The sequence below is a fragment of the Rosa rugosa genome, chromosome 2, assembly GCF_958449725.1.
Source record: "Rosa rugosa chromosome 2, drRosRugo1.1, whole genome shotgun sequence".
In the NCBI taxonomy this organism is placed as follows: Eukaryota; Viridiplantae; Streptophyta; class Magnoliopsida; order Rosales; family Rosaceae; genus Rosa; species Rosa rugosa.
The window spans coordinates 60,822,686-60,839,577 of record NC_084821.1 but is presented as its reverse complement, the minus strand read 5'-3'; the positions used below and the strand labels follow the sequence as shown (position 1 = coordinate 60,839,577).

General features: G+C 36.3%; 1 protein-coding gene across 1 annotated transcript; it reads left to right on the top strand.

Annotated features, from left to right (window-relative positions):
- Window positions 1–9,195: 9,195 nt before the first annotated feature.
- Window positions 9,196–10,684, top strand: LOC133731200 (uncharacterized). Its single transcript, XM_062158630.1, has 6 exons — window positions 9,196–9,281; window positions 9,362–9,478; window positions 9,582–10,052; window positions 10,128–10,250; window positions 10,357–10,542; window positions 10,679–10,684. The coding sequence occupies exons 1-6, from the start codon at window positions 9,243–9,245 to the stop codon at window positions 10,682–10,684; spliced, it is 942 nt and encodes a 313-aa protein (XP_062014614.1). The 5' UTR covers window positions 9,196–9,242.
- The last annotated feature ends 6,208 nt before the right edge of the window (window positions 10,685–16,892 follow it).

The window sequence follows — 16,892 nt, the reverse complement described above, 5'->3', positions numbered from 1 at the left end:
AGTTTTCCTTCTCTTAGGTTTTATCTCTTAATTGTTTTTCCTTTTTAGATTAGCGCTTTGTTTTTTTTTTTTTTAACTCTCCCCGCCTTCGGTAAATGAAACCAAAACATCCCGCTTTTTTTTTTTTTTTTTCAATATGTCATTTATAATAATAAAAATGTTTTTATAAAAATAAAAATGGGTTTAGGGTATCTTTATTGCAATTATCTTAACGGTTTTCATTGTGGAGAGCTCCATGATATTTTGATCATACTTTAGCATAAACATAAACAATGCTTAAGTATATGAACAATGATTGAGTTTATGTAAAATAATGTAGTTTTTGGTTATCTTTTTTACGTGTTTTGCTATGTTCTCAATAAGAAGATTTCTTGTTTAGAGGAGATATCCTGTTAAGATGGAGATATCTAGTTAAGGCAGAAATATTTAATCGAGGTGGAAATATTCGCTCGAGGCTGAAAAATCTGGTCGAGGTGGAAATATCTAGTTGAGGTGGGAATATCTGATCAAGGTGGAAATATTCGATCAAGGCGTGAATATCTAATTGAGGAGGAAATAACTTGTAGAGGATGATCTCGATATGGGAAATAACTTGTAGAGGATGATCTCGATAGGATGAAACTCTTTAAGGAGGATTTGAGTGACGAGAGATTTGCTCAAGGAAAATAAATATTTAAAGACACTAATTTTTTTATAAATCTATATTTATATATCATACATTTCAAATAACAACCTCTATCAATTCAAAGAAAATGGGAAAATTGACCGTTGGATGTGATTATTACAATAAATTATGCGTGTGGTTAAAAATTTAGTCAATATCACCATAGTTTCGAACCCGATCGGATTGGTCAACCGTAGTCATTTGTATGTTTTCTTGGTTGACCGATGGAGTGACGACCGCGAAACGTGCTTATTTTTTTACATCACGTTTGTAAATATTTCATCGATGGATGTGCGTGGACATAAGATAAAAATTTCAATTTTAATTACAAATACGTTGGTCTATACCAATTTGCCTCCTAAAGTTGTATAACTTATACATTGCATTTAAATTGTTGAGGTTCATTCTAAAGCAAATATGAAGTGGAAAATGAATTTGGAGAAACCAACCGCTCGATGAAGAGATTGTAATGTTTTATGGTGGTTGTAAAAATTTCAGCCAATTTGGTTCTCGTTTCGAATTCGATCAACTAGGTCAAACTTAGTTACTATTATAAACCTATATTTATATCATATACACTCTAAAGAGCAACCTCTACCAATTCAAAGAAAATGGAAAAACCAACCGTTGGATATGATTATTACAATAAATTATGAGTGTGGTAAAAAATTTAGCTAATTTCACCTTATTTTAGAATCCGATCGAATTGGTCAACCATCGTCACTTGTATGTCTCCTTAGTTGACCGATGGCATGACGACTGCGAAATGTGCTTATTTTTTCACATCACGTCTGTAAATATTCCATCGATGGATGTGCGTGACCATAAGATAAAAACTTCAATTTTAATTACAAAGACGTTGACCTATACCAATTTGCCTCCTAAAGTTGTATTGACTTATACATTGCATTTAAATTATTGAGGTTCATTCTAAAACAACCATGAAATGGAAAATGAATTCGGAGAAACCAACCGCTCGATGGAGAGATTGTAATGTTTTATGATGGTTGTAGAAAATCCAGCCAATTTGGTTCTTGTTTCGAATTCGATCAGTTAGGTCAAACTTAGTTACTCTTATAAACCTATATTTATATATCATACAGTCCAAAGGGCAACCTCTATCAATTCAAATAAAATGGAAAAACCGACCATTGGATGAGATTATTATAATAAATTATCAGTGTGGTAAAAAATTTAGCTAATTTCACCATATTTTTGAATCCGATCGAATCGGTCAACCGTAGTCATGACATGTAAATATTGCACATATTCTATATAGAAGTATGAGAACATCTAATTTCACCATAAGCCAAATTACAACAAATTCACACTCACACAAAGAGACACACACACACACACATATATAATGATGATGTGGCACACTGAAGATTTCCAAATATATGTGCTGGGCCTTCTAGACATAAACTTGTAAAAGATGTAGCAGATTCCCGTCCAAGCTGAACTGCCTTCACTTAAATTACCATAACTCCTTCTAGAAAAGTCGGAATCGCAAACCGTAAAATTATTCAGAAACTAGACACATGGGGCTTTCCGTGCATATAGGGTACAGCTCCTAATTCTATCCGAGCAGTTCCCAGTAATTCAGCGAAGTTCGGTTCTAGACATGAACTTGTAAAAGATGTTGCAGATTCCCGTCCAAGCAGAACTGCCTTCACTTAAATTGCCATAACTCCTTCTAGAAAAGTCAGAATCGCAAACCGTAAAATTCCTCAGAAACTAGACACATGGGGCTTTCCGTGCATATAGGGTACAGTTCTTAATTCCATCCGAGAAGTTCTCAGTAATTCAGCGAAGTTAGGTGTTTTGCACAGCAGTTTCTGTGTTGCAGATTCTCGTTCAAGCTGAACTGCCTTCACTTAAATTGTCATAACTCCTTCTAGAAAAGTCGGAATCGCAAACCGTAAAATTATTTAGAAACTAGACACATGAGTCTTTCTGTGCATATATGGTACGGCTCCTAATTCCATCCGAGTAGTTCCCAGTAGTTCATCGAAGTTAGGTGTTCTGCACAACAGTTTCTGTGTTATTTATATAATATTTTTTGTTTGCGGGCTTTTAAGGGCCTGGCCTATGGCTGGCTTTTTTGACGGGCCGGGCCGGGCTTTTGGCCCTCCGGGCAGGCGGTCCTCCATCGGCCTAATTTTGGCATGCTCCTTCAGTTCTTCATATCTTACAATCTCATCTTCATGGAAGAAAGGAAACAATAGGATGTAAGATGTTAACCCACAGACCAGAGTTCTAGAGAGAGCTGCTATGAGAGAAACCTTATGTTAGGGTTTGGTCGTCATCTATTTATAATATTGGTATTGGTTTTTGTTTTATGTTTTATGTTTTATGTTTTTTAATTATTTTTTTCCGGTGCCAAGCCAAAAAAAAATATGGTTGACTTTTTTTAAGTACCGCCAATTCCCCCCTTAATTATAATTTTTTTCCCACCAAAATCTACAACGACGAAATCATTATTTCCTTAATAATTGCTTCTTTTTTACGAGGAAATAGTTCTCGTAAAAGACTGACTTTTAGCGAGGAAATCATACTTTTGTCGCGCCATTGAATTTGGCAGGTTTTACATAATTTTCCGCCAAACAAATAACGACGAAATCATTATTTCCTCCCTAATGATTTCTTTTGACGAGGAAATAGTTCCTCGTAAAAGACAGACTTTTAGCGAGGAAACTATACTTTTGTTGCCATTGAATTTGGAGGGTTTTACATAATTTTCTGCCAAACAAATAACGACAAAATCCTTATTTCCTCCCTAATTGCTTCTTTTGATGAGGAAATAGTTCCTCGTAAAAGGCGGACTTTTAGTGAGGAAACCATACTTTTGTCGCCCTTGAATTTGGCGGGTTTTACATAATTTTCCGCCAAACAAATAACGACGAAATTCTTATTTCCTCCCTAATTGCTTCTTTTGACGAGGAAATAGTTCCTCGTAAAAGACGGACTTTTAGTGAGGAAACCATACTTTTGTCACCCTTGAATTTGGCGCGTTTTACATAATTTTCCACCAAACAAATAACGACGAAATTCTTATTTCCTCCCTAATTGCTTCTTTTGACGAGGAAATAGTTCCTCGTAAAAGGCAGACTTTTAGTGAGGAAATCATACTTTTGTCGCCCTTGAATTTGGCGGGTTTTACATAATTTTCCGCCAAACAAATAACGACGAAATTCTTATTTCCTCCCTAATTGCTTCTTTTGACGAGGAAATAGTTCCTCGTAAAAGACAGACTTTTAGTGAGGAAACCATACTTTTGTCGCCCTTGAATTTGGCTGGTTTTACATAATTTTCCGCCAAACAAATAACGACGAAATTCTTATTTCCTCCCTAATTGCTTCTTTTGACGAGCAAATAGTTCCTCGTAAAAGACAGACTTTTAGTGAGGAAACCATACTTTTATCACCCTTGAATTTGGCGGGTTTTACATAATTTTCCGCCAAACAAATAACGACGAAATTCTTATTTCCTCCCTAATTGCTTCTTTTGACGAGCAAATAGTTCCTCGTATAAGACAGACTTTTAGTGAGGAAACCATACTTTTATCACCCTTGAATTTGGCGGGTTTTACATAATTTTCCGCCAAACAAATAACGACGAAATTCTTATTTCCTCCCTAATTGCTTCTTTTGACGAGCAAATAGTTCCTCGTAAAAGACAGACTTTTAGTGAGGAAACCATACTTTTGTCACCCTTGAATTTGGCGGGTTTTACATAATTTTCCGTCAAACAAATAACGACGAAATCCTAATTTCCTCCCTAATTGCTTCTTTTGACGAGGAAATAGTTCCTAGTAAAACACGTACTTTTAGCGAGGAAACCATAGTTTTGTCACCATTGAATCTGGCGGGTTTTACATAATTTTCCGCCAAAGTAATAACGACGAAATCATTATTTCCTCATTGAATATTATTTTCGCAATGAAAACATTCCTCACCCAAGTTTCATATTTCCTCGCTAATAACATGATGATTTAGAAGACCAAATTATGGTCACCTTTAGTGATGAACTAAAATATTCATCGTAGAAAGTGGAGTATAGTGAGGAAAATATGTTTCTCACAGAAAACCTAATGACATTTAGTGAGGAATCGAAATATTCCTCGTAAAAAGTGACATTTACTGAGGAAAATAAATTCCTCGCAAAAAACTTAGTCGCTACACTTAGTGGCGTAAGGGTATATTACGGGAGTAATGGGAGTACTTTAGCCTGGGAGGCTCACTCGTATGGCTATCGTCTTCCCCTACTCACTTTACTATTTTTGACTAGCGGGGCTAGTTCGATTTCTGTTTAACCAGCGGGGCTGGTCCTACTTTCTTGAGTACCGGAGTTTCAATCTTTTCTTTTAGTTTGTGACTTGCGGGGCTAGTCGGTTTTTCTTGTACAGAACTTCTCTTGTTTTGTTGTCCTCAAACATTGCATGCATCGGGAGTTTTTAGAGAAATAAATGGGGAAAGTATTAAATTCCTTTTGTTAAAATTTGTTTATTTTTGTCCACTCACGCTAACGTGTTTTTCAATACTTTTCCCCTGGGCCCTTCGGTTTCAAATGCCCAGTTTACAGTATTGCTGCTCGGCGTTCAGGAGTGAGCCATAGTGACCGCATCCGCTTCCGTCATCACATTTCGTAGGTTACCTGTTTAACCTACTGTACTCTATGTTAATTTACGTTCCTAGATTTGCTCTGATTACTATGGGATTTGTGACCCAGACTTGTAATGAATTATATTTGAGGTCTACGACCTAACTTTGTGAATTGTAGTATCCTAAATCTTGGAGTTTCTTAGACTTGAAGTACTTGATACACTATTATTATTTTTGAGTTTGGGTTGGTTGAATGATGGGAGCAGGGTGGCTCCAGAAGTATGTGGTTGGATTATTAGAAGTGAAATTTGTTTTCCGCAGGTTTTTGGGTTGTCCCTTTTTAAGGGAGGTTATGCCGAAATTTTTGGTAAACCTTCTTTAAAAGTGGGTCCCGCAGGGCCACTTCGGATTCCAGGTGGAATCCGGGGCGGGTCTTGTCACTTTCTTTGTTAGTTTAGTGTATTTTCTCGTTATTTACGTTGTTTACTTGTTTTATAGGTATTTGGAGCAAAGAAGGAGAAAAGAAGTAGAAGAGGGACTAAAAGGCAAAATCGGCAAATCTGCCTGTGCAGATCAGTCAACTTTGACAGATCACTGAGACCAGCTCAGAACGATTCAGAGGATTATCTTTATATTCATGGAAAGCTTCGGATGTCTAGTTTCCAGGTCTTTTTACGGCTTGTCGATATCATTTTTCTAGAGGAAGTTATGGCCGATTTAGTACAAGAAAGTCAGGCTGCGCGTGAATCTGAGGTTGGACGGGAATTTATGTTTCGAGGCCCAAATCACACCAAGAAGCCCGAAGACGAGTTTCTGCTTCATATTCCGACTTATGATGGACAATTGGCATGATGTGAATGGTTGGAATAAGTCATCAAGTTCAAGAGCCAATAGGAAAACTTCACCTAAGCACGTGAACCCTAATTCTTTTAGGTTTTGGATTTCCTACACAACAAGAAAGATGAAGGCAACCTCTAAGCATATAAAAGGGGATCAATCTGCAGCAGCTCCTGTGCAGTGCAAGTGAGGGAATCAAATATTTTTTATTTTCTTTTAACAAATTACTGTGGAGTGGATAAAAATTAGGGCCCAGCATAGGTACTTTACCTGAAAAGCCAAGAGCTCTCTTTCTAGCAAAGAAACTCCGGAAGAGAAGAGAGCTAGCTAGAGTAAATAGATGCAGAAAACTTTTGGAAAGAGAAAGGCACTTGAAAAAAGAACTGAAGTCTTGCTTTGACCTTATTTCCATTAACAACTTATACAAGCATTCCTCAACTAAGTGTAAAGGTCCCATATTTGTCTATAAACAATAGTAAAGTCAAACCTTCAAACATTTCCAGAATCCAGATTGTAACGAACTTTGGAACTACAGAATTCTAGTAAGGCTAAATTAGTTCTTGTGCACGGTCTTCATTATTTTGAAGGTTTTATTCTATTTCATTGCTTGCTAATTGTTACAACTTATAGGTAGTTAGGATTTGTTTGCCTTGCTACCGTCACTGCATCTAGTGGATGTTCTGTAATCTGTATATTGATCGACTTGCATTGCCAATTGGTGTTCCCCACATTATGCTTTAGTTTACCTTTGGCAAATGTTCTGATTCTGCTTTTCTTGTGTGTAATTAATTAATAATGTTTTTGTTCTGACTTTATTATTGTCTTTTGTGGCTCTTTGTCTGTTGATTCCAGTCTAATTTCAGAACAAGTATTAGAAAGTGAAAAACAAGTGAACTCCATGAAATGTGGTTCTGCAATTACCTTTCATTTGTTTTCTCTTTCAACTGAAAAATACTTGTGCTGATGAAAGAGAAGAAGATGGTAAACTTCGGCATCCAGCGGACTCTCCTTCATGGAAGCTTGTAGACCACATGTGGCCAGATTTTGGGGATGACCATAGAAACCTTCGATTGGCAATTTCAGCAGATGGAATAAATCCTCATGGTTCTCTTATGGTCACCTATAACCTACCACTGTGGTTGTGTATGAAAAGAAAATTTATTATGCTAACAATGTTAATATCTGGTCCTAAACAGCCCGGTAATGACATTGATGTCTATTTGGCACCATTAGTAGAAGATTTAAAAACTTTGTGGGATGTTGGTGTTAAGGCATATGATGCATATAGACAAGAGAGCTTTATGTTAAAGGCTATTTTGCTATGGACAATAAATGACTTCCCTGCATATGGGAATTTGTGTGGTTGTAGTGTCAAGGGATATAAAGCATGTCCAATTTGCAGTGATAATACACATTCTGAATGGCTAAAGTTTGGTAATAAGATTTCATTTGCTGGCCATAGAAAATATCTGCCGAGTGATCATGTTTTCAGGAAACAAAAGACCTCATTTAATGGTCAACAAGAGTTTGGAACAGTTCCACATCCTTTAAGCGGGGAGGAAATTCTTGAAAGAGTCAAAGGGATTGAATCATCATGGGGGAAGAAGCTGTTGAATTCCAAAAGACCAAAGGTCAAAGTTCAACTTGGAAAAAGAAAGGCCAGCGATGAAGTTAATGTTTCCAAAAAAAAAGTGGTCAATGATCAGCTTACCACTTGCTGGAAAAAAAAAATCAATATTCTTTGATCTACCGTATTGGAGTTCATTGCATGTTAGACTACAATAGCTTCACGCGAGTTATGTTTAAATGTGATTGGGTTGCAAACAGTAAGAAAGGGATAAAAGTAGAGGATTTTGGATTCACCTTAGTTGACCTTAGTAAGATTGGGCACAAGTCTGATTCTTTTGTTTTAGCTGATCTTGTGCAAAAAGTATTTTACATTGAAGATCCAGCAGACTCAAGGTGGTCAGTTGTATTGCAAGCACCTCAATTGGACTGGTTAAATGAAGATGAGCTAGGAGATACTACACTTGATCATCAATCTTTTCCCCATGCACTGCCATCTGTTAATACATTCGATATAATGACTGAGAATGATGCAGTTTATGTGAGAAATGATTGTGAAGGCACATGGGTCGAAGAGCATATAATTGACTAACTTCTACTTTAGATAATTAACGGATTCATGATGTTGTTGTTGGCATGATGCTAGTTCTGATCTTATTTGCTTCATGTTAGTTCATTTGCTTGACGTTTAGTACTGATGTGTTTTTGTGTTATATTGACTTGCTGAACTGTTTTGTATTGATGTGGTTTTGCTGATCTGTTTTTGTTTTTGATTTTTTCAGGTGTTAAGATATGGATTCAGAAGAAAAAAATCATGCCACTGAAGATGACTTGCCATCTGACGAGAAGAAGAGAAGAGGTCCAACTCTCATGTCTGATATTATTCATGGTAGGTGTAAGGGGGCTCGAATGGAAGTGACATATAACAAAAAGGGGCAACCAATTGGTCTTGGAGGGAAGAGGCTAGCTACTTTTATTGGGGTAATGGCTCGAACTACTATCCCAATCACATATGAGACTTGGCCAGCAGTGAAGAATTCACTTAAAGAAATGATATGGAGCATGGTTCAGGTATGTGCAGCATTAGTAAAAAAATTTCCTTGTAATTTTTGTTTGTACCTTGAATAAATTTTGATAATGAGTCAATACTTGTCTTCTTGCATATTTCCAGAAATCATTCATTGTGGATCCAAGAAGCAAGAAAGATGTCTTGAGTAGTGCAAGAAGGAAATGGAAATCATTCAAGAGCACTTTAACTACAAAATATATATTGAAGTATAAAGATCGGCGCAGCCTTCGATCCTAAAGAAAAAACCTGAAGAATATGAGTTTATTACTCAACCTGAGTGGGAAGCTTTTGTGAAGTCTCGATTAACTCCGGAATTTTTGGTAGGCCACATCTTTTGTTTAACATTAGCTTTAAGTGTCCTCTTTCTATTACTTAATTTTTTGTACTGATGAGTCATTGTTAGGCATTTAAACTGTTAAAATCTCAAGCTTTTGGTTTGTGTTAATAGGAAATTCATGAGGACCACTCAAAGAGACTAGCTTTGCATGAGTATGATCATCGAATGTCTAGGAAAGGCTATGCTAATTTGGAAGAGAAACTAGTAAGCAGATTTTTGGTATGAATATGTTGATGTACACTTATGCATGTGGATATGATCTAATTACATGTTTATGTATACAGAAAATGGAGTTAGGGACTGAAGACGATATTGATAGAGCCATCTTATGGAAGAAAGGGCGTGTCTATAAAGATGGTAACTATTTGAGTGAGACAACCAAACAACGTGTTGAGAAAATTGTGAGTTGAGATTTATCAGACTTAATCACCTTAAATATTACGTTTACATGGTTACATCATTTTAGATAGTTAAGTATTCATTGGTGTTTCTAATCTGTCTTAGGATGCTTTAACGAAAGATGTGAGGGAGGGAATTGTGTCCGCTGTTAGTAGAAACGACATTTTGACTCAAGCTTTGGAGACACCTGAGCAATCGGGCAGTGTAAGAGGTGCTGGACAATTTGTTACACATAAGGTGTACTTTAATACATCTAGATATAAGCCTGCAACCAAGACACAATTGTTGGAACAGCAGTTGGAATTGATAAAAAACCAGATCAACATGTTTACTTTATTATTGGATCCCGAGAAGTTGGATCCAGTTAAACTAAACATGATGCGAGACATGTTCAGATCTAATAATGGATCTGAAAAAGCTAGTTGCTCCGTCGACAAGGAGAAAAATAAGTCTTCTAAGGAGGAGGTATCTAAGGTGGCATCGGAGAAAGAAAATGAGAAAAAAGCTACTGCCAAAAAGGTTCAAAAAATGGATGATACTCCACCTCCAATTGACAGCAGTAGAGAGAGCAAGAAGGTACATAAATTCTTATAATTTATTTATCTTTTTCTCATTTGTATCTTCTTGACATTTTTTATATTTTCATGGAAGGCAAAACAATTGTATAAAGGGGGACTGATGATGAGGCAGAGAGGAGCATTGGAAGATGACAATGTGATAACTTCAACAGAGAAAACATATATTCCTATTGAGACAACAAATGTTGTAAAAAAGGTATGTAACTTTGTGACCTGTGCATTCTTCTACTTGTATTATTCATTATAAGTATCTTTGGTATGTTGTTCACTATAAGCTTATGATTTCAATTCAATTATTTAAGGGGAAAAAATGCAAGCTAGTAGTAGACACCAAAGATAACATTGTTGCAATGGGAACTGTAATAATGTTGGATGGGCCGATACATGGAGTGCCACTAGGAGCAGAAAATATACGTATCTCAGTTGATGTGCCCATCAAGGAAGATGCTAAACTCCCCATCCCAAATGTGTCAGCTGAAATTTTTACAGTAAAGCAAGCTACCGGTACTCATGCCGCTTGGCCTCGACATCATGTTTTAATGTCACATGAAGAGGTATATAGTAAGTTGATTATAATTCCATCATAGAAGTTAAATATGGTATTTACATGGTATTTTAATTCAGATTTAGAACTCAATGAGCACTTGGAAGTATTCGAGTAGAGCACCATGCAGACAAGCAACATACAAGATGCCTGTGTCTGTGCATCTTCTACTGCATTTGGCAAGAACAATGGATGAATCTATAGCAGTGTCGGTCCCAATGGAAGAAGGTGTGTTTGGCAATGACCACAATACATTCATAAACATTAACGACATCATCCAATTTTGTTCGATGCAGCCAATCCAATATCCACTATTTGCATTTCTATCTACATGAGGTTAGAGACTTTTACATGTTTAATGAATAATTCGCATGCTAGGTTTGAAAAAAAAAATTTATAGGTCTTTTTCTTTTATGTAGACACCTCTGGTCATTATTGAAAATGAAGAATGAGGATCACTTGTATGCATTTGTGGATCCTGGCCGCATCTCTAATGAAGCTGGAAAGGTTGAGGCTAGATCATGTGCGCTATCACATAGATTAGAATCTGCCCAATTAGATCAGTTAATTCTTGCTCCTTATAATACAGGGTATGTTTATTGCTATATGACATTTCATAGTTATTTTCTTGGGAGATGCATGCACTATGAAGTAGAGAGTTCATTTTATTTTTTAATGCAGGAATCATTGGTTATTGGCTGCCATTAACCTGTTTACTACATTGGTGTATTACTTCCGACCCATTGAGTAACATTAACATCAATCCAGGCATGAAGAACATTATAGAGCTGTAATAATTCTGTCCTCTACTTTTCATTTCGAAAATTGAATAAAATGATATGCTGGAGTGGTCATCAGATCATTGGCTTACTATTTTGTTACTGAGCTCTTCATGATGTAGTTCCATTAAGATGTTTAATGCTCAAAAGGGAAGAAAGAATCGTAAAGCAGTTCATTGGGAGGTGGTTAAGGTACATTTCTACTTTTATTATTTCCTTTGATCTGATGGTACACCAATACATACGCTGCAATATTGATATTCAATTATTCTGTAGTGTCCTAGACAACCTGGATCGGTGGAATGTGGATATTATGTCATGAAGTACATGAAAGAAATTATTGGTACTCCAAGCAGCTCAATTTTAAATATGGTTAGTAATACTATCTCAGTGGTTAGTAATAAGGCTAATTAGCTCAGTTCTGTGTACTAGTTGCATGTTTTGATTAGTTGTAACCTAGTTTTGTGTACTGGTTGTTTTGATCAGTTTTAGCTTAATTTTGTGTACTGGTTGTAGCTCGATCAGTTTTGTGTACTAGTTGTTTTGATCAGTTTTAGCTCAGTTTTGTGTATTGCTTGCATGCTTTGATTAGTTGTATCTCAATTTTGTGTAATGGTTGTTTCAACATAGTTGTACATCAATTTTGTGTACTGCTTTGCATGTTTTGATTAGTTGTGATTGCTTACTAGCAGGTTGCTTCTTGATATGGTCATAATCCTTTTATTGTAATATCCACTGTATATATATATGATGATGTAATAAATATATCTATTGATTGATCATTTCAGTTTGAGGGAAAAGAGACTTACACTCAAGAAGAGATTGATGTAGTTCGAATAGAGTGGGCGGAGCAGGTTGATGGATATATCCAAGATGCATGAAGTAAAATAGTCAGCATGTAAGTATCTATATTCCTTATTTCTGGTATGAATTTGAGTTATATATGTAGCGTGCAATAGCTAGCTTTGAATTATGTGTGTTACACACAGTATTATGTGTGTTACACACAGTATTATGTGTGTTACACACAGTAGTAGTAGTATTAGTAGTAGTAGTACATTAATTCTGGATGTTGGATTTGTTGTTTTTGCAGGTATTACTTGTTTTGGATGGTATGAATTGAGTTATATATGTAGCAGCTGCGACTAGCTTTGAATTCTGTAGTTAGCTTCAAATCACTAGTAGTAGTACATTCTGGTGTTGGACTTGTTGTTTCTGCATACTACTTCTTTTGGATCTTAGACATGTATTGATGGGTGTTCTATATATATATATGGACTTGTTTGATGTAAACTTGATGTTATGCGCACAATTTTTATAATATGAGATCGTATTTCCTTATGGATTTAATGACTCCATTTTCAGAACTTTGAGGACAAAGTTTTAGGTGTCTTGGTATATAAAACATGACACATATGGGAATGTACTTTTGTGTCCTCTAATGAATTTAAGGACAATGTTTACAGATATTTTAGGACACAAAATGTGTGTCCTTGTATAGAAAAGAGGACACATTTGATAGTGTATTTTTTGTGTCCTCTTATAGATTTAAGGACTTTATTTCCAGATTTTTTAGGACACAATTTATGCGTTCTTGTATAAAATAGAGGATACATTTGAGAGTGTTGTTTTTTTGTCCTCTCTTAGATTTAAGGACTCCATTATCAGAGCTTTTAGGACACAGATTGTGTGTCCTTGTAGAGAAAAGAGGACACTTATTTGATAATATAAGGATGTAATTTAGGTGTCCTCTTATGGATATAAGGACACCATGTCCAAAGCTATTAGGACACATTAACTGTGTCCTCGTATAGATAAGAGGACACATTTCCAGTGTCCTTGTTTGGGACTTATGATGACTCCCGGATAGATGACTCTTTTTTAAAGAGTCCTTGTATGTATTTAAGGACACCGTTTCAATGTCCTTAAATGGTGTTTTTCTAGTAGTGGCAATGAACCACTTGGTCTGTTTCATCAATCACTGTCACTTTAATGAACAAAGGATTTCAACTCACCCAAATTCTTCCAAGGTGATGGCTAAAATAGTTGTGAGAGAAATCCCAATTCCCAAACACAGATCGAGCAATTGAGTCAAAGTTTGAAGCTTGGACTCTAGTTTCAACTAAACCAATAAGACAACTTATGAGAAGTAATAAAAATTTTCACACCCAACTGCTTAGAGTAATCATTAAGGCCCCTAACATTCCAACAAGCAAGATTAATCATGAGAGCTAAAGAGGTCTGTACCCGGGTAGATGTATTACCCTTACCACGACCCTTGCGTTTAACCTTTTCCTTAGTAGGGAACTTCTTATCAGGGAGCATATCAACATTCTTCCCTTTAATTTTATCAGGCCACTGTGAAGTATCAGGCAAAGCCGTATTAACTAAGTCCACCAAAAGAACATCATCCTCCAAGTCAAGAGAGGCAAAGGCATTGTTGGTGCCAACACCACCAATGGTTGGGGCAAGAGTACGTTGAACAGAGGTGGTGGCAGTACGCTTAGGAACAGCGAAACTTCCCTTATCAATTTGATCATCTGAAACAGGACATGATAAAATAGGATCGGAATTGGAAGTATCAACCTGGTCAGTAATCCCCACCACACTAGGGTCAATGTTAGCTACACAAGAATCAATCATATTAAGAATCGGAGCAGAATCAACAAAATTATTACTCCTATTGTTGGAGCCTATAGGCTTATTCGAGTGGGTAGCAGGTTGAGAAACCAGAATTTTCTCAACCACCGATCGAGCTTGAGGGCACGGGGCCGCTACATACCCAAAGACCTTGCACTTTAAGCACATCTTAGACCTCCACTGGTACTCAACTCTGATCTCAGCGACTACGGGATCACCATCATCACATCCAAGATTAAGAGCAAGGTCAAAAGTATCAACCAACTCTTCAGAAGCATTTACCTCAACACAGATGCGAGCATACGAAATTCTTTTCTTACTCTCAGTAAGAGAATCAACATAAAGAGGCTTACCAATGGCACTACACTACACCAAAAACTGTATCACACGACGGTGAAAAAACGTCGTCTGATTTGAAGACTCACCGTCGTCTATCTCGATGTTGTCTGATGAAAAATCAGACGACGGTGAATTCACCGTTGTATGATACAAAGTCAGTCGACGTATATTTCTTAACACCGTTGTCCAAGAACTCGACAGATGCCGGACGCACCCATGCGCAGCACTTGTGCGCAGCAGTTCACACAACAGAATTTGCTTTTATACTGTTGTGGGTTGAATTTTCATACAACGGTTTTGTAGTTTAGTTGTTGTGTGATTAAAAGTAAGACAACTATGTTCTAGTATTTTCTGTTGTATGAGCTTAAAACTAGACGACGTTACTTACTGAAATCCATTGTGTGATATCTATGAATGAGTTAAATTAGACGACGTTACTTGTTGAAATCCATTGTGTGATACCTATCAATGCGTTGTGTGAATACCCAGAATTTTTGGTTCAGACAACGTTGGTTGACATTTTTGAAAATCTGTTGTATGATTGCTGCAAACATCCGTTCTCTGAATTAATTTGTGCATTAATTTGGTCCATTTTACCTAATAAACAGTGACAATATCTTTCAAGCAATCCATCATAATCCAACATTCTGTACATAAAACTGCAAAAGACAGTATTTCCCAAATAAAATTGTCCAAATTTCAAGCCAACAATAAAAGAAGAAAAGCATTCCTAACTAGCTACACATGAATCAAAAGCTGATATAATATCTTTTCACTTCAACAAAACCTTCATGTGTCACTTTACCAAGCATCTTGTGTACTATATTCTTATTTGCATCACCTCCAAGCTTGTTGTGAAGCTTCACAAGTTAGCACATATTGTAGCACCAAAAGGAATATTCCTATTTGTTTGTGGTGTTGAGTAGAACAAATCTGAATGATTCTTCTAGGATTTGGATATTGGAGTGCGAAAAACCGTTTCCTCTATATCTACATCTTCACCATTCAAAATCCTGCGCAAGGTTTCCCATCACTTATCAAATACTAAATTACCAATACATGTCATAATAATTTGATGTCGATAGATAAGTCAGACTGGTGATTGTATCAGCTAAGATAGAGGTACATTTGAACATTATACACATTTAATTAATGAGACAAATAAGCAAATCGTAATCTACCAATGAGACTAAGCAGCTTAAATGATAGAGCAAACCTGAAATGCACAGGAGCATAAGTTCGAAAAAGTACATAAGTATTGCTCATATTGACTTCACTATCAATCCAATCAATCAAAGTTTCCATTGATCTCTGGTATGCAGTTTAACTTGAAAAAGTCAAATTAACAAATTAATAATAAGCCTCTAGTTGTGAAGGGTACCGGTAGATGCCGGATGGTTTGTAATCAAAAGCATATTTAAATGTTGTAGCAGCTGCACCATATATCCCAGAGAAAATTGCAAACAATTGAGTAACAATATGGGTATCTTTCAATATTTTCTTATGATAAAGATATGAAACCAATATACTGAAATGAATTGACTGATAAGTGGATTACCTTGTGAACCCACTCAAACTCCCCGCCTCTAGGATCAAATGTCCCGTGCTGCAGACTGATCAATTTAAGGGTAAAACGAGGACCACATTCCTGAGTGTTTAAGACAGGAAAGACCGTTAAGATCTACATTTATAAATGATACAATAAAGAATAAAGAAATAAACGTAAACTGCATGCTATGGTAGATGTGGCAATACCCTGCCTTCTTATGTCACATAAATGGACCAAGAACGAAGCATAAGGACATTTCAAGTGGTGGAGGAAATTCAGCCAGGGACCTGGGCCAAACCAGATCTAGACAAGAAAGCAAATGCAAGAGGAACAAATAAATAATTGACACCAACCTGTACACTATTATACCTGAGGTGAAAAACAAATATATCCAAACTTCAAAACGATATTTGTACACAAAAAAACAATCAGGCCTCTTTTGAAATGCTGTCCTTGACTTATGGAATACTAATTGAAGAAAAATCACCACATTTCATCTTGGAAAGTAAGATTGACATTCAACATTCAACCAATACAAGCTAATGGAAACTGAAAGTCACCATGATACTCCAAACTCTCAGCTAACAGTGCATATTTGTTTTTTTATATCAATTTACCAATAACAAACAATATGGAAAAGGTTTCACCTTCAAGACTTGGCTCGGAGTTTCATTTTTCATCTATGGATTTTGGTTCCTGATAAAAAAGAAGACCACTTTAATTACCTGTTGTGAACTTGGATTGCGACCTGCAGAGTATAAAAGTAAAAGTGGATTTCAAAAGATGAAACTGGTACTCAAGATGGAGCTAGTTCGAAACAAAGAACCGCTTCATTTCCAAACACGACCCTGAAACCGAAAAAATCAAACGGATTATATGATTATATGGACTACCTGGCTTATCACCATTTTGGCTAAAACAGGGTTTGCTTGGAGAGCTTGTTCATAGACAATCCAATTATGTTCAGGTACATACTTCAGTATCTCG

Excerpts from the sequence above, each read along its gene's own strand:
- LOC133731200 (XM_062158630.1), top strand. The coding sequence starts at position 9,243 with ATGTCTAGGAAAGGCTATGCTAATTTGGAAGAGAAACTA. Across the intron at positions 9,479-9,581 it reads AACAACGTGTTGAGAAAATT|GATGCTTTAACGAAAGATGT; the intron begins GTGAGTTGAGAT and ends AATCTGTCTTAG. Across the intron at positions 10,053-10,127 it reads GCAGTAGAGAGAGCAAGAAG|GCAAAACAATTGTATAAAGG; the intron begins GTACATAAATTC and ends TTTTCATGGAAG.